We start from the raw sequence: 23,501 nt of genomic DNA on the forward strand, positions 1-23,501 counted from the left end.
TATCTCTAACTTGTCTACTTATCTAATTAGTGTGGAGATCTTTCCATTCCTGACTACTTAACACTAATCATATCGGTAATTATAAAATTATAACAATGCAGAAAGAAATCTGGACCTAGATCTGAGGTAGAACATTATTGAGAGGAGAGAATGGTTACCTTATCATCTTTTGCCCCCAATATCGCTAGGTTATAAGATTTCAGCCTGGAGAAGAAAAGGTGAGGACGATCATACAGCTTTCCTCAAATAATCAAAGGGCCTGGGTATGGATAAATTATTAGGCCTGTTCCTGTTGGCTCCGGGGGTAAAACCAGGGCCAATACTAAGATTTCAGTTATACAAAAAAGTAATGGTGAGTCTCTGAACAATGACACCAGTTCCCTCCATGGAGGTGACTCTCCTGCCGCTGGAGAGGTGCAGGCAATGTCTGGACACCCCCTGCCAGGAGCCTCGGCCTCCACACTGGAAACACCAAGCAAGATAGCCTTTAATGTCCCTTCCAACTCCAATGGTTTTGGTTCTGAGAATCTGACCTGCAGTGTTTGCGATGGCCTCCTCGCCTGTCCCCACTGCTTCCTCTTTATTGCCCCTGAATCACTATGTTCAGAATCACTATGGGCAGCAAATCCACCAGGATCTCCTCCACGAGTCTCATAAGAGGAAACCCAGCAATAGAAGATGTCAGGTCCTTGACTAGTAATCCATGGCTGCAAATGGGCTCTGCTTCTTTCCTCCATCCTCACGCTCCTTTTTCCTTATGTTTCCTGCTCTTTTCTCTCTTCTACTCACTCCCTGTTTCTATTCCTTCATCCTTCTTAGTTCTTGTTTTTCCTTCAATCTTTTGCTGCCTTTTTATTTGTTTCCATTTCTCCTTATTTTCCTCCCTCACATTGTCTGTTTTCCTTTTCAAGTGGTAATGCTCAGATTTGATGGTTTCTGGGGGGATTGCTCTGCATATAACTCAGGGGAAATGGGAATTCCTTTTCTGGCCCTCTGTTTCAGGGAAGAGGTGTAGAGAGTTTCAGGGACGCCACTTTGAAGAGGGATATCGGTGAATGAAGAAGAGTCTTGGGAACCAGCAGGAAGATGAAGCCAGTAAGAGTAACTGGGAGCAACAAAGTCTGTTGGTCCCATTTTTCATCCCTTGAGTGGTCCTTAAACTGTTGGCCATGCCTAAGGTTTTCAATTTAAATGGTAAATTTTTTGACCTGTGATATGAGGCTTCAAAAATTTCTAACATTTGGAAAGTTAAGATGACAGACCATTTTGTGAGAACTTAACATCCTTTTGTAGTACTATTTATAAAATGAGTCCTATTAAAAATATAGTTGGATTCTAGAACATGACTCACATTTGGTCACATTATGTTTATCAGACTGAGCAGGAGACCTAGAGTAAAAATCATACCTGGAATTCTAAATTATAGTGCTAAAGTGAAGTTGCTTTATTTGGTCCACTAAAAAGTTCTCTTATGGGAAATTTGGCAAACTCTTTCATTGTGTAACACAACCCAGCATAGTGACCACACCGGTATTATTATCCACATGTGTACCACACAATATACAGCTAAGCCTGAAAAAGCAGAGACAGGTGCACTGTATCATACCTGGCAGGCATTTCAAAACGTAGGATGTCTTGAACAGTGGAAAGCATGTATTTATTCATTTCTTTGGGAAGCTCCCCAATAGAGAGCAGGATGTTTTTTACTTCCATGTAGGATGGATTGTTATTTAAAATGATAGCAGCTGCGGTGGTGCGCACGGTCTTTTCATGAACTTTGCGATTCTGATGGTATATCCTGTTCAAAGTCTTCTTCACCTGTTCATAAGATGTTCAAATTTATTAGTGCATATCTAGGCTTTTAAAATTGACATTGCAGCAGACATAGTTAGTGCTCTTAAAATACACATTTCCCAGGTTCCTTTGCTATTAGGTAGGGGCCAAAGTTCTGCTAACAGGTCATAAACAGAATCACTTTGGGTAGTTTCTAGGCTGAGGCACTCAAGAGCTGGTACACCATCTCCATCTCTTTTGTTTCACTATTGTAGTGAACTTTGGGCCACAATTTCCTTTACCTACATTAGACATAGCATGAATGAGAAATACATTTTTGATAAGCTAAGATTTTTTTTCAGAGAGGAAGGGAGAGAGAGAGAGTGAGAGAGAGAGAGAGAGAGATGGATTGGCTGCCTACCGCACAAGGTTCGATCAGGAATTGAACCTGCAACCTGGGTATTGAACCCACCACCTTCTGGTGTACAGGACGACACTCCTATCAACTGAGCCACTGGCCAGGGCAAGCTGAGATTTGTAATTATAGCAGATCATGATGTTGCCTAACTAATATAGATTTTTTTAAAGATACTACCACCATGTGGCAATGGGGCTCAGGGGAGAGATGGCTACATGAACCGATATTTCCTTACAATGAAGTACCTAAGAATCTTCCTTTCTCCTTTAAAAAAATTACACTGTAATAATCTTTCTTTTTAGAACAATTTTAGGTTCATAGCAAACTTAAGCTGAAAGTACAGATAGTTCCTATATACTCTTGCTCCTCATCTGCACCCCCCCTCCCCATCCCACACAACCTCTCCCTCTATTCTATACCACAGTGGTCCATTTGTTGCATTTGATGAACCTATATTGACACATCATTATCACTGAAAGTCCATTGGTTACATTAGGGGACTTAAAAAACAAAAACATTAACACCAAAGAAAATCTGCCAATGTATTTACATTCTGTAGCAACAAATAATTCTGCTGGTTACAAGCACTGCCTAATCTTACACTGTGTGTGGTATTCTGTACTAGGCATTTATAAATATTTCTTTCAATGTCTTTTACTATTTCTCCCACATGTTGGCCTTGTTTTTGGGTATAAAGGAGTTAAGTGACTCACTTAAGCACAAACAACTAGGAATGGACAAAGCCAGATTTTATATGTAGGTCTGTATGTCTCAAATGGCCCTGACCTTAACCATCACATTTTTGAAAAAAAAAAAAAAAAAAAAGTTACACAAAACCAATGGAAAGATGTTTATCTGAAAATTGGAAACATCATTCTCAACAGGCAGTTTAGCTTGGGGTTTATAAACATTCTCTGCCTTAATAAAAGTTTAATTTAGATAGCTGCCTGAAAATGTAGCTGTAGACACCAATACTTAAGGAAAGATATTTCAGTGTCAAAAAATTTAACAGCATCTTAAAATTTATAGAAATAAAGGTATTTCTGAAAATACTTTCTTTTTCTTTTTATAATACTCACTTGACGACATGCTTTTTTATCAATTTCCAAAGAGAAAAGGAGAGAGGGAGAGAGACAGAGAGAGAGAAACATCAATGTGAGAGAGAAACATAGATCAGTTGCATCCCATATGTGCCCCAATCAGGGATCGAACCCACAACCTAGGTATGTGCCCTGACTGGGAATTGAACCCACAACTTTTTGGAGCAAGGAGATGACACTCCCACCAACTGATATGCGGTCAGGGCAATACTTAGTTTTTTTTTAAGTAAAAGAATATGCTTTAATATTTATGCTTCAGGATATAGGACATTTTTCTATTCAAAAGGTGAGGCTGCTTCAGCATAGCCTTAAATCCAATTTAAGAGGCATTTCTAAACAGAAAAGAGAAATTGGTAGTTTGGGAAAAAAATAGGATGACTTCAAAGGCATCTGCATTTTACTCATATTTAGATATGCCCTTTTCCTTTTGTGACTTTTCCCAACATTCTTGGAGACTTTACCTCATCCGTTATGAAAGGGACATCATATCTCTGGAGAGTGGTGGTAGCCAGGTGGCTGATGGGCCCTTCTCCTGTCTCCGCATACTTGAGGAGGATCGGGATGCCTTCTGGGAGCAGGGCATTCTTCAGAGCCAGCAGGTACATCATGATGTCCTCTTTTTTCTCTGGTTTTTCCAATCCTCCCAGGATTAATTTCTTAGCTTCTACCACTCCCTAAAAAATCACATATTGTTTCAGACATATGCATGGCCATACATTAAACAAGGCTTGGGCATGACTGGCTTCACTCTTAGGCCCAAGAAAACAACTTGAGTATTAGAAAATTTTGCATTGGTTTCATGACTGAGGCGCACAGTGAAAATGAACAAGTAAAGCTTGACAAAGGTGCTCTGGGGTCTTTTCTTTACATGTATTCGTTAACATATTTTTAGAAAGCCATGAGTATAATAGTGGACATAGTACCTTTTGAACATATTCTGAATGTACAAAGTCATTTAAGAAATTCCCTTGATTAATTATTCATAAAACTGCCTACTCATTGAATTTTTGAAGCAACAATTAGATGGTGCCTAAGAGGTAACAGTTTTCTTACGTAAAAACTTTGGTGAAAATATTTACTACTTGACCGTAGGTCTTTTCTAAATGTTTAAAAAGTGCTTGTTTCTGCTTTACTTCATATTTATTAATGCTGCCATACAGTTACAAAATATTTCTCAAGTGCCTCCTACTTGGCATGTACTTTGCTAGGTACTTTTCAAATATGTTCTTTAAGCAGAAAATTCCTTTTTCCCTGGCCTAGAAATATAGGAATTGAGTACAAGTTAATAATTTAATGGAAAACCAAAATAGGGACCTCTGGGTTTATCTTTGCTACTATGTATGTTTTAGGGCTTCAGTTTCATCATTAAAATAAAGATTCCTAAGTCCTAATCATCTATAGGATTTGTAAACTCTGAAATTGGGCTGCAGGCACACGCAAAAACAAACACACATGCACAAACCAGGGTGGGGGCAGGAGGTGAGGGGCTAGAGGAGACATAAAAGGTCTCTGACTAGAAGGAAAGATACTATATTTTCTCTATGCCGATTACCTATGCCAACTATCAGACTGATAAAAACACACTAAAAAGTTTGACAACATACTTTGTTATTGATGTTGTGGGGAAATAGGTATTAACATACATTGCTGCTAGAAGCATAACATGATATGACTCTTATAGAGGATAATTTGGCAAAAGCTAACAAATCTGCATTTTGATCCTGAAGCTACAGTTCCAACAATAAGAAAAAGAAATGTACCTAAGATTATTCATTTTAGCATTATTTGTAATAACAAAAGAGTGGAAACCACCTAACAACCACACATAAGAGACGCTGCATAAACTGTGCTACATCAACACAATGGAGTGCTAGACAGTTGTAAAAAAGAAAGAGGAAGATCTCTCTTAAACCACACGGGGTGATTTTCAGGACATACAGTTAGTGAAAAAAAATAAGGTAGGAGAAAGTGTATACAGAGCGCTATATTTGTGCAAGAAAAAGGAAATGACAATGTGTGTGTACATCTGCTTACTGTTGCACAGAGAAACACAGGAAGGAGAAACCAAAAACTAATACTACTACTTATGTAGAGAAGTTGGTGAGCATGGGTGGAAGAGAATGAGACATATATATTTTGTGCTCCAGCTCCACCGAATTTCTCACTGTTCCCAAGTATACCAGGCACATTTTGACTTTGAGCCTTTTCATACATAGCTGTTTTTTTCCTAGAATGTCCGTTATTCTATACTACCATCTCTTTACCTACAGAGCTCTTCTTGACTAAGCTCAAATATTAATTACTTTTTGGTGAAACCTTCCCCAGCAGCCCAAACAGAATAGTTTGTTACATCTTCTGTATTCTTAAAGCACCCTTTTTATATTTCAATATTATTGTATTTATCTGTTTGTGTTTAATAAACAAACTAGTTATTTGAAGATAGTAGAACATTTTATGTGTCTTTACATTAAGGGACTAGCATCATACCTAGCACAGAGTAAATGCTCATCAAATACTACTGGATGGATGTTTTTATATGTGAGTTTTGTCTTTAGACAAGATATTTGATATATTATTGCTGAAGTATATAATCTACTCAAATAATTGTGGATAATATATAATAAGTCACAGTTCTTTAATATCATAAAAATTATACAAATTTGATTTCTGTCAGATCTTAATAAGATACTCAAACATTTTCAATACCATTTTCTGTGATCTTTTCAAAACTCATTTACATTCTAGTTATGAGTTGTCTCTTTTGGAACTATTTTGTTTTAAGAACGTTCTCTTTCTATTGTTTTTATAGCAAGTACTCAGTAAGCAAAATAGTATGGTGATGTCTTTTGAAGATAGAGGAAAAATGCTGACTGGAACCTAACTAATCTAATAAATGTAGACAGAAAAAAAGACTATGTTTTTATGTATTCAGCATCTTTAATCTATTTACACTATAGAAAGATGGGCTATGTTGGATAATAATCCATTTGGATTTTCCATACTTAGCTATGCTTACAAAGTGAGTGTTTTATTTTAATGAGAAAGACATTAAAATTGATAGTCCACTCAGGCAAGTGAAGAAGCTTTGAGAAAATGAAATTAAAAATAAGATGTAAAGTCCTCAGTAAATAAAGGTAAATAATTTCCACCATCAAAACTCAAAACCGTAAACCACAATTACTGCTCTAGGAGAGAGCCCTAGAGTCTAATATTTTTCTAATAACTAGAACTAAACCCTACATATTGTTCAAAACTGAGTACACAGTGGGCACGTAATAAATACAAATGGATGGGGGATTAATAAATGATTCACTTTTTAGCAAGCATTTATTGAACATTATCTATGTACTAAATACCATTTTCAGCAACTGGCATTGAAAAAAAGGAAGATCCAATTCTGCATGGAGCTTACATTTCAGTGGGAGACAATAAACGTAATAAACAACTGAATTGTAAAGTGTGTCAGATGGCAATAATGGCTATGCAAACAGAGAAAGTAGAGCAGGGTAGAGGGGGTTAGGAGTAGCAGTGGTGGGCAGCATGTGAGTGTTACATAGGATGGTCGGAGCTGCCTAGGTAACACGTGAGATGGGATTCACACTTACTTTGAGTTTGCAGCCATCGCTCTGACACAGCTTCCTGACGAGGGCCCCGATGGTGATCATAACACTTTCTCTGATGTCATTGCTCGCAAAGGAACCTTTGAACTTACTCTATTAGCCAAAAAGGGATAAAATAAGTTATCAAACTGTTTAAACATTTCCAAGGGATATTTTTTTTTAGTTAAGAAATAAAGTAACCAGTGCCTGAGGAAATTACGTTACTAGATTGCAAACTCCCCTTTCCAGATATTCTTAACGTTGGTCTATGAACCCAGTGATGGCGAACCTATGACACACGTGTCAGAGGTGACACGCGAACTCATTTTTTTTGGTTGATTTTTCTTTGTTAAATGGCATTTAAATATATAAAATAAATATCAAAAATATAAATCTTTGTTTTACTATGGTTACAAAGATCAAAAGATTTCTATATGTGACACAGCACCAGAGTTAAGTTAGGGTTTTTCAAAATGCTGACACGCCGAGCTCAAAAGGTTCGCCATCACTGCCTAGAAGTTTATGGATTAGATTCACTGGTTCAGTGAACAAAAACAAACAAACAAAGGCCTGTAAAATTTTATGCATGGGTGTAAAGGAGCTTCGTTACTTTTATCAGATTCTTAAATAGACCCATTTTCCCAAAAGATTATGAACTGTTCGATTAGATCATAAGTGGGTAAATGTACATAAGGAAAAAAAATCTTGGGCCCAAGAGAAGTCTAGCTTTTATTTCCAATGTAAATTGTTTAATATCAGAAGACTGGTATCTCTTCAACATACTGTGTATTAAATACCATGGAGATCTCTGAAGTCAAAACAAATATTTTAAAATAAATTTTTGAATTAACCAAGGCTTCTCCCCTCTGAAATTTTGTATTATATGATTGGTAAACACAGTCCTTAAATTTCTGTAAAGTATACTTTGTTATTTAGAGGAATTGCAAAGAAGACACTATGAGATAATTTACTATAGAGTTAATAATTAATGAATAAAAATAGTTGAATAGAATTTGAATATGAATAAATCAGAAGGCTCTTGTTCTGCCTCCATTCTGATGCACACAACTTTTAATTACTGCTTCGATTGCTGAGAGCTTTTTAGTGGTGAGAGCCTTCACTTTCCCAGTGTCCATCTGACTTACAATGAGGGCTCTCAGGAGTTCTTCGTCGGGATGGGAGGCAAATCCGCAGGCATAGAGAAACCTCTCCTGAAGGATAACGTTACTGCTACTTTTGAAATCCAAAAAGTCCAAAATCGCATCCAATGAGTCTGGGGTCTGAGCCGAGGTGACAGCATCCACCAGCTGCGGTCTATAAAAAAAGGCATCGTTACGGATGTCAATGTTTAGGGGGCTCACAGAACTGTTTAAAATCGCTACCATTTACAGATTCTCCATTGGTTTGAATTTCCTAAAGAAGTGAACATTTTTTTTTATTTGTTTTGTTTTCTGCAGGGTTTTTTTTGCATTCTTAAAATTTTTTATTTTAAAGAAAATCGATTTTAAATATAATAATGTTACATGCAATAAACATTAACATTTCAAGAAAAATGATTTTGAAAATAATAATACTGCATACAATAAAAATTAATATTTCAAGAAAAAAGGATTTTAGGTATAATAATATTAACAAAACTGTACTAACATAGTATAATATCACAAAAATTGTAGGCAATATTAAAAATCTGCAAATAACAGGATTACTTTTATTGTATTCTAAAATATTTTTTTTCTCTGGCTCTATTTTGGTTCATCAGTTTATGTTGTTCATTATATTCCACAAATGAGTGAGATCATGTGATATCTATCTTTCTCTGACTGGCTTATTTTGCTTAGCATAATGCTGAACAAAAGAATAACTGCCTCAAAAAGACCACCCACATTTTATTTTAAACCTCTCTTTTAACTGCCCTCTCTCTCATTCAATGTATACTCAGAAAATACAAACGACCAATTTTAGTATTTTAATCTAAGCCAAATATAATTTGGAGATTTGTAAATAAAAAGTATATAAATAAAATTATAAATTCGTTTCAAATTCTTTTCTATATGAGTAATACATAAAATCCCCCCAAATTGATTATTTCTATAATTAGCTTTGTAAATATACTCATTCCCCAATTGCCTAATTTAACTAGGGTAGTATTATTTAACGGAATGCTGGGAGAGTCTTTTAGCTTTAATTTATATCCAAGGGAGAAAGCTTTCCTCACTTTTTAAAAAAATAAAAAGCCCCATGGTATAGTTCAGCCATAAAACTATGTGTGAGCAGAACAAAAGACCTATAGGAAAGTTCTAGTACGTTTTCCACCATCAAGAATCTTTGGTTTGCTGAGTCTGGGATGATAAAATTTCAGAAGCTTGTCATATTAATGTACATAGTATGTGTGTAAATATTTTATTCCACATCCATATAAACACACTCATACATGGTTCACTGTTTTATATTTTTAAAAAAGACTTACTTGTACTATGTAATTTTGAACCCAACAAAAACCCAGTGAATGAAACAGAGAGTGAGAGAGAGATACTTATTAAGTGTCTATTATACTAGCACTGCACGAGAAATTTTAGGTATGTAACCTCTCTTTGCTTTAATATCTTCATCTGTAACACAGGGCTAAAAATAGTAGTCACTTTAGGATTGTTGGGAGGATTAAATTCCATCATCCATGTAAAACACTTAGAATAATGCTTGGCACATTATAAATGCTATATAAATACATGCTCTTATTAATATGATCGCCTCACTGAACATCTCTGTCAATTCAATACTAATATCCCCCTCGTAGATAAGGAAACAGACTCAGAGATATCAAGTCATTTGTTCAAGGTCCCACAGCTGATAAAAGTATAGTTTGTACTGGAATTCAGGTTTTCCTGACTCTGGAGTTCAGGGGGAAAAAAAAAATTCTCTTCTTCTTGGGTTATTGAGTCCTTTGAACTGCCTACTACTGCTCTCTGTGTGTGTGTAACTTGGCCAGTTTCCACTTTTGATTATGTTAATGGCTAGTTTTAATTATATCACTGTTTCCCAAAGTGATTTCCATGCCACACTAGTCCTACAAAATGCTTTAAGAAAAGGTATTTTCAAGGTCATGTGAGCTTAGGAAATGTTTAAGGAAACTTACACCTAAACATATAAGATTAAAGATGTTACAAATGTCTGTAGCAAAGAAAACTATTTGACTTGGTTTCACCCAGTATTCAACTTAGTTACTCACAGAATCCTTTCCTCTTGGCAAACTTGCTAATATTCTGTAAATTACAAGATCCATACAATAGACACTTTGGGAAATCTTACATTCCACCACCCTGCCTTTCACTATCTTACAAAAAATAAACAAAATTATTCTCTGTATTTTACAGATGTTGAAAGTGAGGCTTAGAGAGCCTAAATGTAAATGACTTGCTTGAAGATTATACACTGTTGGAAGTCGAATTTAAAACCAGGTCTTCTGATTGCAGTTCAACCTCATGCCTTTCTACTATCTTATGCTACATGTGTTACATATGCTATGGTATGATATTGTGTAAATAAGCTGATTTAGAAAATACATTAGGAAGCCATCCAAATTATTGTTGCCTTAAGATTTTTAGGATACAAATAAGGTTAAAGTTAAGTTTAATCCCTATTATAAATTAGCGCTAATTTTGCACTTTCCTTGTTAGTATTTTTATCTTTGATCTAAGGAGAAATCATCCTGCCAATATATTTTAAAGTTCTATAATGACAACAGAGTCTGAAAATTTATGATTTTGTACATCTTTTAACTTCTGCTTTAAATATTTATTTTTGAAGGGAGCCACCAACTTGTGTGGTTAGTTATACGAAATTCCTATAATTTTTTTTAATGTCCTCAAGGCAAGTAAATAACATATACATTCAAGAATAAACAGACTTCTCAGGAAAAAAAACTAAATTCTCTTCTTCTTGAGTAATTAAGTCCTTTGAATTCAGGGTCTACTACTGCTCTGTGTGTTTGTAACTTGGCCAATTTCTACTTTTGATTATGTTAATGGCCAGTTTTCAATGTTTGTCAAATTAGTTGAGCCATGTTCTATATCATCAATTAGGACAAGTAGTATCATATAGCTGAATTTGTATTTACAGAAAAATTTACTTAACTACCAAAAATGCTCATATTTATAGACCACGTAAATTTGAGAATTAAGTCAACTCTCTCAATTATGCATGTGTAATGAATCACTCTTGCATCAAATATCCAAATTATGTACATATTTCTTTTGTTTAGATTCTTTTAGCTATTTACCTCAGTTTTCACTATTCCATATAAAGCATGGCTTTGATTGAGCTGATCACTGGATTTTAAATAAAAGCACATTTTTCTGTGGAAAAATTCATACTTTTTTGTTTTTATAACGAACTCTGAAATCTTTTCAAGTGTCAATGAACAGCTCCCAGAACAAAATTTCAAAAACAGTGAGGCGGCATGGGTAGCATGGAGTTATGATGAAGTCCTTCCCTATATCTTTGTACAAATCTAGACCTGATTTACTCATGCACACTAAAAAAATAGTCCATTCTGAGTCACTGCTGAAAACTTGTTATTGCATTTCTGGTTAAGTCAGCATTAGATGACTGCATTGTGTCATAACTGTTCAAAGAAAATGCAAAACAACAAAATAACTGATTTGGAGGTGGGGCAGTTGGTTAAAAAGAGGTGTTTCCTGCTTAATAAAAAGAAAAATACCCAGAATTGCTTTCCTACAGACAACCTCACACAGTGTTCCCGGAACTTACAGAATGTCCTTGTTTTCAGACTTTAGGATCTGGAGGATCTCTTCTTTCTTCGCAGTCCTGAGGTGCTGAATAAAGGCCAGGAAGTTTCTGACAGCTTCAGCCTTGGAGAGGTTGTCAGGCTGTAGGTGTTTTCTGATGGACTGCCAGTGCTCCGAGAGCTGCAAGACAGGGCTGCAGGCTCATCCCCCATTCATAATTTAGAACATCCACATTTACAAGCGATATCCTCCCCAGAAATAAATTTTTCCTTTTATCTGACAAGCAAAAGAGCATTTGGTATCTTGCCTCAATATACCTGATTGCCCTCTGCCCACTCCTGTGACCCTCAGAGGTAAGTAGAAGGGGCTGCTACCCTTGTGTATGATTCTTCTGTAGGACTGTTTTTGTCTATTAGTAGTTAGCTCAAAGGACCTCCGGCTTCCAGGCCTATAGGTCATTCCATTGTTATAACCAGGGAATTATATCTGAGGCCAGGCTTTGACTTCCATAGTGAAACTGTGCAGAATTTTCATTAACAGCAGAATATGTTGGAGGGCAAAACATTTAGAACTGTGAAGGTTTCTTATATACTGGGACCTCACTGAAAATCCATTTTTTTATAATAATTTGAGCTCTCTATTTTATTGTTTGCATAAAATGCTATGTGTTACTATTGCTAAGGTCTGGGCTGTATTCATTACTCATATCTATGGTAAGTACAACAGTATTTACATAACGGTAATTCTCACATACACTATTATTGTGCTACTGTGGTTTTAAGAATAGTAAATAGTTCTATTTAATGATATCATGTGACTTTGAAATAGGCTAAAGAACTTATTTTTCATAGTTTACCACTTTCCCCTTAGTTGTAAAGAATGCGTGAAATCCCATTAGTGACCTTTAACTCTAACTCTGGGATAATCAGCATGCTACCAGTTTCTAAATTATTCATTCCTTCTAATAAGCAATAGACATAATTTTCTCTTTTTCAAATCCCTTTGGTTATCTAATCTTAAGAGGATATTGCAAAGAAAAATTCCAGCTATACTTAGCTAAAAATTTACTGGGTCATTCCTGAGAGCAGAGAGCATATCAATATGAAGTTCAGATTTGTTTTTCTTTAAAGGGTTGCAATGGTGACATTATACTGAAGCTGAAAAAGCAAATTCCTTAAAGACATAAATCCTTCCTATAATAATGAAGAAATAGTTATAAAAAATCTTAGATGGTTCATAATATTTGATAACTATGGGGAGAAACTAATAGTTCCATAAGAAAAGCTGATTGGTTTCATTAGTCACTTTCCTAAATGATTTTCATCTCATATGACATTAGAAAATTACGCTGGAACATTACATGATATATGGAAGAAAAACAAAAGAAAAAACAAAGTTTGAGATGGTGATTTTCTGTTTTATTTTGTTTTCTCTTAATTCAACTTTGGTATATTTGAGAAACTATAAGGAATTAGTGCCTTGTACTTAAAGCAAATTATCATATTGGTTCTTGATGATTCTACTTTACTGAACACTAATAATATCCCAGGGAAGCGTATATTCTCGTACCTATGAACAGAGCATGAAGCCAAGGGTTTGCTCTTCTGACAACAGATTAACTGTTAGGAAGTACAGGACACTAAAGTCCTTTCTGTGGCCATACATCACAACAAATTCGTGCAATAAATGAAATTTCTCTTTGTTGGATTACAAATGTTACAAGATGATCTACCCTTTGCCTTGGGGATGTGCTATCTCATCCTGGCTGTAATTGTAGGGGAGGTTGGAGTGTGATAAAGAAGCATTCCTTCATTTAGGCAGGGAGCTAGGTATCCTTTATTTTGTCCTCACAGCAATACTGAGAACACTGAGCTTGCTCAGTAATACATTTCACCTGTGGACATATTGTTACTAAGTGGAAGAACTTTCAGGATTCAGATGCCTGTCCATGCTCTTGATACCATATGCTTCCCCCTAACTTCAGTAGGCCATTATTTCCCCTGAATTTCTTAAAAGGTGTTACTTTTAAGAAACTGTCATTAAGTCATAACATTTTTTTTATTTCAGACTAGAGGCCCGGTACATGAAATTCATGCACTCTGGTGGTGGTGGGGGGGTGGGCCTCAGCCCAGCCTGCACCCTCTCGCAGTCCAGAAGCCCTCAGGGGATGTCTGACTGCCAGGGGAGCGGGCCTAAGCCAGCAGTTGGACATCCTTAGCATTGCTATGGAGGCAGGAGAATCTCCCACCACTGCCACTGCACTCGCCAGCTGTGAGCCCAGCTTCTGGCTGAGCGGCCCTCCCCCTGTGGGAGCGCACTGACCACCAGGGGACAGCTCCTGCGTTGAGCATCTGCCCACTGGTGGTCAACGCGCATCATAGCGACTGGTTGTTCTGCCGTTTGGTCAATTTGCATATTAGCCTTTTATTATATAGGATGGGTGGATAATTATTTGTTAATTATTGTTATGCATCAACTTAGATACATACTATTAGGCTACTGTCATTATAATTCTGTAGTGGCTGGTAGTCCTTTATAAACTTACTTCACAAAATTAGAGAGAAAAGTAAAATAGAATTCTAAGCCATGATTATTCCCATATTTGGCTGTAACTGTTCACACTTACAGAAGGACATCCTTTACACTCGCTCTGGAACACCTGCCCCTCAATGGGAAGGGCCTTGTACTTTGAATCAACTGCTTTAATTATGGCTGCTATGTGCTTTCCAGACATTAGTCTTGGGCCTGCTTCGGTCGTCTTCAGCTCTAATTTCTGCCTGAATAACCAAGGAAGATAAATATCACATCAGCAGAATTCTTTTGAGTGAACAAGCTACTAATTGCCATTTTTGGGGCACACAGATACTAATTTATTCAAGTTGCGTTAAGGCCATGTCTTTTAAACTGCGATGTCTCCAACGGTAACACAAACCTCAAGATAATTATGAAATCCTTCTGAAGCAATAATTTTATTCAAAGATTGAAAATTTAAGGGTGGATTTTCAAAATATAATGACAAGAGAATACAGAGAAGAAAGTTTGCATGGATGCTTAACAAGATATGCAATGTCACCTCTTTCGAATTTGGCCTACCTTTCTGAAAATGGTATCTTTAAGACAACCACATGTCACTTTAATAACTAAGACAATTTGGAAATCTTTATTTTCCAAAAATGGCCTTGATAATATTCTTGTCGAATATGATCTTTTAGAACCTCTCTCCCAGCAAGAGGTAGAGTATACATCTCTCTCCTTGAGTCTGAGCAGGGTCTCTGACTGTCCCAATAATAGACAGTAGAAGTGACACTACATGACTACTAAAGCTAAGTCGTAAAAGGGAATTCAGCTTTCGTCTGGCATGTTAGCAGCACGTGCACCTTTGCAGACTTAATTGCCATGTGAGAAGTCTGGCTCCCTGAAGCTGCCATGTTGAGAAGCCACATGGAGATAAAGAGAGATGCATGAGGAGCCTCAGTAGTTTGTGTCTTTCCAGTCCAGATACCAGGGAGGTGAGGGAGCAACCTCTGAAAAGGTCTGGTCAGTGACTACCTGCAACTGCGTAACAGACACCAAGCAAGGCATTCCTAGTGGGTACAGCAAGCCCCAGACTTAGAAAGAATAATAACAGGAATGCTGCTTCTTACACCACTAAATTTGGAGTGGTTTGTTATAGAGCAGTGATGGCGAACCTTTTGAGCTCGGCGTGTCAGCATTTTGAAAAACCCTAACTTAACTCTGGTGCCGTGTCACATATAGAAATTTTTTGATCTTTGCAACCATAGTAAAACAAAGACTTATATTTTTGATATTTATTTTATATATTTAAATGCCATTTAACAAAGAAAAATCAACCAAAAAAATGAGTTCGCGTGTCACGTCTGACACGCGTGTCATAGGTTCGCCATCACTGTTATAGAGCAATGAAGACCTTAAAGACCTGATTAGTAATTAAAAATATTAAGTTCTATGAAAACAATAGTAGGATACAAAATTCTATTCCAGATGAGACTTCAATAACATTTCAGAAATTTTAGGCACCTCTCCCAAGATTTTGCATCCATTCATCTCTGACATGACAGCTACTTTAGAGGAAATAGTTGTGAAACAATGTCATAAAATATAATGCATTTAATGCTAAAATAATGTTCTTCTAAATTAAAATCTGAAAATAACACATACTATTAGATTTGAAATTCTAATTCTTAAGCCTGTGAGACCTATTCTGACCAAAGAACTTTTCTCAAATTGGAATAACAAGCTTGAATATGTAAGTACTATAAATCATATAAAAATTGTCACATCACTTTACTATGAATCGTTTTATGTGTTTCTTAACAACAGTAACAAAAGAAAAATCTCAAGGAGAGAACATGCAAATGCCACCACCTTTTTAATACTAACACTGAAAACATTTGACAGAGAAATTAGAAAATAAACTAGAATAAATCAGATTGCCTTTTTAAAATTCAAATTATATTTAGTAAACAATTAATTTTTAATGAAATTGTATTTTAAAATAATATTTAATACATGTGATACTTATTGTAGGTAATGTGAAAAATAAAATATGTGCAAGATATAAATTACTGTTTTCAAGGAGCTCACAGTCAAAATGAGGAAGCACTGTATATACTTAAAAACCAAGTATAATAATCTATGAAAGAGGAATAAAGAAAATTTTAAATTTCAGCATTGTCTTACTTTGATACTATTTTGCCTGTAATGCTGCGTAGAAAATTCAGCCCAAAAGCATGTGTCTCTTCTGCAAGCACAGCTATAACAAAGCTGTCTTCTATCTTATAGGTAGTGACAGATGTGGCTTTCGAAGTGACACCCAAGACCTAAAAAGATAAATATTTGTAGTTGTGACATTTAATCAGCTTTTAATCTTTGAATTAGGTCAAATACCAAACTATCTTTTAATCATCAAAGGAGCTTCCCCTTCACACCTCCCCTATCATTCAAACCTATAATATATTAAAATAAACCTGTTTATTTTATAATATGTAAAATTATACCCTACTAAAAATTAGAAATGTTCCCAAATTACATCATTACCTTATCTTCTATTATTTCAAATTCAACTCTACAAAATGTAATTATTTAGATGCTTCAAGAAAGTGTATCAATCATACCTGATTTATAGCTGTAAATCCAGACCTTTCTATTTTGCATGAATCCAAGGCCTTAATTTTGATCACTTTGTCTTGATGACCCTGGTAGGTCACTTTACAATCCCCAGAGATATCTACCTAAAAATAAAGTAAAGATACAGTGTTTAGGATTTTCACATGGACCATTTGAATTCCAGAGGGAATTGGCTTGAAAATTGGGGTCCCTAATATGTCACGGGGGATTGCCTTTTTGTCCAGGCTGACAAGTTAGGAAGACAGGAAGAACTCAATGTTTCCTGCAGCAAGTGGATTCTTTTTCATCCTCTTTGGTTGAATCTTACTAGAGCCTTCTTAATGCCCAAGGAATAATAAAGAATTTCTGACTTCTCTCTAATGTCTACTAAGAACTGGACAAATGGCATGGTCAAAACCAAAACCTCTGGTAAATGGGTAATTATGTGGTAAGGGAAGTTGACTTTTAATGTTATATCTAGGTTGTGTGTTGTTTGTGAGTGTGTGTGTGTGTGTGCCTTTTGACCAGCTGAGTATGATTAGAAATCTTTAAAAACCTGTTTGGATTAATTCAACTCATTATAAGTCACATCAACAAATTGAGTGTAGGCAAATGTCTCCCCATACAGGTTCTGTTTAGCTTATCCTGGCCTTTCAGCAGACCTCTGCCAGCACCATGCACACCCTCCATTCTAGCAGACTAACATTGCCTTGGCCCAGCCCTGCCATCAGATTTCCTCACTCTCTCTCTCCTGGGCTGTCTAAATTCAGGCTAGGAAACTTGGACTCAGCTCCACCTTTTACTTTAAGTGTGGTGTTGGGGGAACCACATAAACTTCTCTAGTTCAACCTCAGTTCCTTCATCTGTAAAATGAAGGGGGTCAGTGTAGACCAATGGGTTCTCAAACTGACAATGCATTCAAATTATCTGAGAAAACTGCTAAAATATAGATGCTCAGGTCCTCCCTAATCTAGTGAATCAGAATCTATAGTGAATCCTGGGAATCTATAGTTTTAATAAACTCCCCTTGGGATAGTGATACAAAGTGATGCCAATGGATGGGTCCCCACGTTCTTCTACATCTCTGTCTTTCAGTCACTCTATAAGTCTCCTCAGTGTAACTGAGTGGAGTTCCCTTTACCCTGTATTTGAGTACACACTGGTGTAAGTGGCAATTTGTTTCATGACCACCCAGCTTACCTTTACCGAGTATTACCATAGTAGTAACTTTTTTTTAAAAACTAACTTTCTACAAATAGAAAGCGATACAAATAATCTAGGGAACTCTATTGACAAATAAGATTCCGGATTTTTAATAATATTAGTAAGTACCTCATTGGTGGTCCCAGAGCTTAACTGCATCTGAAATAGGCTAGCCAGGCCTCTCTTGATATTTTCGATAGCCACTGGCTCATTTTCATATGAGTAGAAGTTTTTGACCTAAGGAAAGAAAAAGACAAATATAAATAAAGCAAAAATTCATTGTTTTTCATATTTGGTTAAATAAGTGACAGGAAAGGTTCAGATTCTTATCCCTCTCAATTCTAGGAGAAAGAGATCTGGTACCGGGGTTTCTTTTATTGTGAAAAGATGCTATTTAAATTTCTTAAGAAACTAGACCATCAGAATATGAAATTGCAGGAGACGGATAATGAAGGCTCTGAACAAGATGGGCATAGCATAGGCTGGGATTTCTGTGAAAACAAGAATTGCTCAAGGAAGAGAAATCAGAAACATTCTCTTTGAACATATCAACATATTTCCTACTTGTAACTCTGCTTGAAACGAAAACTGACCAAGGTTTAAAACAACAAAGAAATAGGTTTTTAGAGGAGAATGGCAATCACCACTCTTGAGACTGCAGAGAAAGCACAGCCACCAAGTGCTTTGATAAGGGCCCAGACGTGGCCATAATGCCCATGGACACAGTTCCACAGGGGTGATTTTCTCTGCCTGGCTCTCCACAGCATTTATGTTGGCTTTCAGTCTAAGCAGATACAGAAGGTGGGAAGATCTCAGGCTGATTGTGATTCCTGCATGGCCTGCTCCAGGCACTGCTTTGAGTTTCCCTTTAGAAGGCAGGAAAAAGAGGGTGGAATGAGGAGAGTGACTGATTTGGCTGCAGTAGTAAATGGCTTCCTTAGCTTTGTTTCATCCTTGAAATTATTATAGGCACAGGGGTGATAACGATGTCTCATACCATTTTGATTATTTAGGTCATGTTTAAGAAATAAGGATAAAAATACAAAGAACATTTTCGGGAAACCAGGCTGTCATTTTTCACCCTGTATTAACTGAAAACACTTCACATGATTTAAAACTAGAGGATGGATATAGCTTCCCTGTAAAAATTCCCAAGGTCTGTGGTAATTATAGCTGAGAACTTCTCCTAGAAATATCCTGAATACCTTCCTATTTTTCTTTTAAACCCAACCATGACTTCTCAAGTAAAACAGCTCCTTAATTGTGCAATGAACTCAATTAATACCAATCTGAACAATTCAGTCTATGTGAAAATTCTCCATAACATAGAAGAGAATATTTTGCCTGAATTATGCACAATTGCCTCAAATCTCTATTTTTATTTTCTACATATATTCTGCCTAATGATAGATTTACTAGGTACTTTATCCAACTCGTAATCAGTTTTAGTGATTACACTGGACAAACCTTAAGTGTTTGGAATTGTGTTTGTCCAGGTAAAAAGGGAATTGGAATACCGACCTCAGCATCTGAAAATCTATGGTGTCATATTCTCAAACAAATCACTGACAATTTCTCGGATCCCAGGCTGAGTTTCTGATGTTCTATTTTGTGAACTGGGTCTTTTTTTCTTTTTAGGAATTACACTGTAACTTCCTTTTCAAATATTTCGGAGTATGTTATCTCCAGATATCATGTCTATTATAGGTTCATAACTGGATCGCTTGAGCCCGGATACAGTCAGAAGGCCCACTGGGTGGCACATGCTTATGGCCTGTGACTTTTTAGGCCTGAGTCTTAAATACTTTAGAAAGCAAGAGAAGCCATTAAGTGGGGAAAATACTTTTACTTATCATCCGTATCCTCACTGTCCTTCCAGGCTAAAAAATGATGTGCCTGAACAATTTATAAAGTTTGAACTAAAATTTCAGGAAACCCAGTTCTCAGATTTAATCTCTGGACTCTGCATAAGGTGAAGTGCTCTTCTGTTATTGATCCACTTCTATGGATCAAGATTTGCTCTTGACCGCTAGTCCCTAATAAAACACTGTTGGAGACTTTTTTTTTATTTTTCCTGGAAGGCTAAACTATGTAAACTATGAGACATAAAGAGAATTTTTTTCATTCTTTCTATTTTTATTACTTTCCTAGAACCACAAAAGTGGGCAAGTCTCTTTTTCCTTTATGACTGCTACTTTGGGGGCCTAAATTCTGTTCTCTTTGTGCAGATCATTGAGGTCCAAACAGACAGCACTGGAATTTATATTAGCTAAATGTCAAAATTGTTAGAATTAACAAGCTTTTGATAATTAAAAAAAATAGTAATTAAGTCAGAACATTGGAGTTCAATCCATGTGGCTATCACTGCAGTAATCTTACATTTATTATTTCACAGCAGGAACTAACTTTTATTACACTCAGGCCATAAAACTGATTTCTTCACTCGGTTTTGAAATGAGCTCTGAATATCTGAGAGCACAGGACTCTTATCTAAATTCAGAGTCCCCAGAGCTTCCGGAGAGCCACAGTGGCACAACCCAGTGACAAACTAAGCCTTGAACCTGAGGAAACCAAACATAGAGAGAGGGGGGTGGGTTGCGGGGAAGGAGATGAGGTGCCTCTTCCTGCCAAATTTTGAGGGTCAATTTCCCTTTGAAATCAGTAGGGATTATTCATATTTTTTTCTTAGAGGCAAAAATGCTTCTGTACACTCCCTTAATTTATACATTCTTTAAAAACAAGAGAAAGCAAAATTACATTAACAGTAAAAATTTTAAAAAAGGATCCCAGCAAACAGAGATAAGTCATTTTTTTTACTTAGCTGGAGTTATATATCTCTAAACAGATCTTTGATACAAATGATACATAGGAACCAGCACATTGGAAAACGGACAAGTGAAGAAGTCTATGAAGAATGAGAGTTTCAAGGTGTCACATTTAGTTGGGAGGCTCAGTCTGTGTACAGAAGCCACACTGCCAGATTCAGAGAGCAAACCAATGCCTAGAAACAACACAAAATAAAGGGCTGACTCAGCAGCCACGTGGTTAATTTAATCAATACTGACAGGGAAAGCCAGAAATGAAAATTCAGTAAGTATCCAGTTCACTGGATTCGAACTTTAGGCCAAGAAGAATCCATGCTGTAACTTGAGGCATCTTTTGCTTGTCAGTGTTAATCAACTTAAACAGAAAACTGTCATATTTCCAACTTCATTTATGAGTTATAGACAAAACTAGAGTCATGCCCTGACACTCAGGTAGGGGAGATAATTGGGTATGAAAAAAAGATGTTCAATAAATATGTATCTAAGTGTTTTAATCGGCTTTTAAAAAATCAGCTATTATAATGTAAATGTGGGAGCTTAAAACAGTGGGCTCAGGAAAGACAAAAACTACATGTTAATGAGTATCCTTGAAATCACAGAAATTTCAGGGAATGAAATTTAATTCAAGCCTGGGGTAGAAAATATTCTTTAAAAAAACTGTCAATCAACAGTTCAACATTCCCTTTCCCATCTTCTCTCATAGTAAGCTGAAGAAGCAAGGGTTTAAAATAATGATCTTTCTGACAGTGATGTGGCTGAAAAATCCACATAGCTTCTTAGTCTCCAGGGTCATGGGTCTTTTTCCAGTAAGTTCTTTATCATATAATTGAAAGATACCACAATGTACTTTAACCTGTAAATCATCACAAGTCATAGCTCCTATAGAATTGGCACAGTGGAGTCACTGAAATAATGATGTGGCAGCTTCAGCCCAGCCTTTGAACAGTGAGGGCACCAAGTTCTTTCCTGTGTGTAACAAAAGACTTTGTACTCAACTGCTATCCAAGGGGCTATAAAATGATTGGTTGTCATTAAGCCTATAAATGCAATTAATATTTTATGGGCTCAAATGTTTTGCCACATGGGAAGGCCAGAGGAGAAAATGACAGTATTTCATGTTTTTAACAAAGTTGTGGTGTGTGAAAATCAAGTGAGTTAATAGATATGATGAAGAATGAAATAGGGATGCTCAAGTCAACAAAAGAGGTGATATTTCCTCCACATGCTTTCCAGCTAGAAGATAGTATAACATGGTGGTTTGCAGCATAGATTCTAAAATTAGACCCTCTGTTTTAAATTCAGTTCACCACTTGCCAGTTCTGTGACCCTAGGCAAATTTCTTCTCTTGACTTTGGTTTCCTCGTCTATTACAAGAGAACAAGAAATCAGTATCTGCTTCCTAGGGCTGTCCCGAGGATAAAGGAGATAATTAATATAATGCCTTCAGTCAGTGCAGGCTTTGAGTGAGAAGTACTTTTAGCTATTACTAAGCAAACAATAAGCAAAGCCTTTCTCAAAAGCTGACTCATTTTAGCCCCATATCACCTTATTAGCTCATTCCTTTAGTTTACAAGCATCTATTGCATGCCCACTATGAGCAAAGCACTGGATATATAGACATAAACATAACTGCTGCCCACAAGAAGCTGACTGTTAATGTGGGTGGCAAAGAGAGGATTACAATACCCTGTGATAAATGCTTTCATGGCAATAAACCCAGGGAAGGAGGGGGTTTGAGAGAATGTTGGGAAAGGCGTCCCGACTGATGTACCATGTCAGTCAGTGCAAGGCATGGTTCTGGGTGCTGGGGGTAGAAGGGAGTCGAAGGGCATGAAGGTCACGGGAGGGCTGGAATATAAAGAATAGGAATTTCTCTACTGAAACCCATGCTTTAGCAATGAACAGAAATGACCAAAAGAAAGTGATGAAGGCCATGAGGGAGCTACAAAGGGCGAAAGGGGTTGTTCTAAAGAGGACTACTTATTTCCAGCTGGCTAGAAGCACATGAGCTTTATAAAAGAAAGTCCCCTGAGCAAAACCTGGAACATGGTATTTTAACAAGTGGAGAAGAAGAGAAGCATTCTTTTTTTGTCTCTTTCTTTTATCTTTATTGTTGAAAGTATTACAGATGTCCCCCCTCTTTTTTCTGAGATGTTGATTCATATTTGGTTGTAGGAGAGGCAACCACATAATAATCCTTCTTTTGTGAGCTCCTTTTTAGTACTTTATATAAAAACATGCACCATGATTAGAAATGTATTGCATGTCTAAATTTTATATTTTAAAGTATTTGTTTTCATCTTTATTTTGAATCTAGAACTTTTGACTCTAGAGAAATTTTAGAGATCTGTAGAGTTTTAACTACAAGGGCCTTTTCTATTTTTCTACTTTAGTTACTAAAATTGAGCTTTCATCTTTATTTATGCATTTTATACATGTAAATGTAATATCTATACTTGTCAAAAAACCACATATGTATGCCTAATAATTCACTGATCACAATTGCTTCTCAATCCCAAACATATTAAGACCATTTTAATAATACAGTAGAATCAAATCATAAGTAACCACACTTACAGAATTTTCTGAGCAAATTTTCAAATAGATATTATAGTGTCTGTTCATTATGCATAAAATGCTTTTCAAAGTTATGGTTTTGAAATAATCTCTATATGCTTCTTTACAAAATTAACACTAACTTAGAAATACCA

General features: G+C 36.3%; 1 protein-coding gene across 1 annotated transcript in view; it reads right to left on the bottom strand.

Annotated features, from left to right (window-relative positions):
• Positions 1-23,501, bottom strand: part of MTTP (microsomal triglyceride transfer protein) — a 47,792-nt gene that overhangs the window by 15,974 nt on the left and 8,317 nt on the right. The window contains exons 4-12 of the mRNA XM_005857232.2: positions 18,095-18,202; positions 16,771-16,887; positions 16,337-16,476; positions 14,262-14,412; positions 11,658-11,815; positions 8,036-8,204; positions 6,897-7,004; positions 3,753-3,965; positions 1,607-1,818 (exon numbers count right to left, since the gene is read on the bottom strand). Of these exons, the coding sequence (XP_005857294.1) occupies positions 1,607-1,818; positions 3,753-3,965; positions 6,897-7,004; positions 8,036-8,204; positions 11,658-11,815; positions 14,262-14,412; positions 16,337-16,476; positions 16,771-16,887; positions 18,095-18,202 (1,376 nt within the window). The remainder of the gene's footprint in view (positions 1-1,606; positions 1,819-3,752; positions 3,966-6,896; positions 7,005-8,035; positions 8,205-11,657; positions 11,816-14,261; positions 14,413-16,336; positions 16,477-16,770; positions 16,888-18,094; positions 18,203-23,501) is intronic.

The sequence above is a fragment of the Myotis brandtii genome, unplaced genomic scaffold, assembly GCF_000412655.1.
Source record: "Myotis brandtii unplaced genomic scaffold, ASM41265v1 scaffold1087, whole genome shotgun sequence".
NCBI lineage: Eukaryota > Metazoa > Chordata > Mammalia > Chiroptera > Vespertilionidae > Myotis > Myotis brandtii.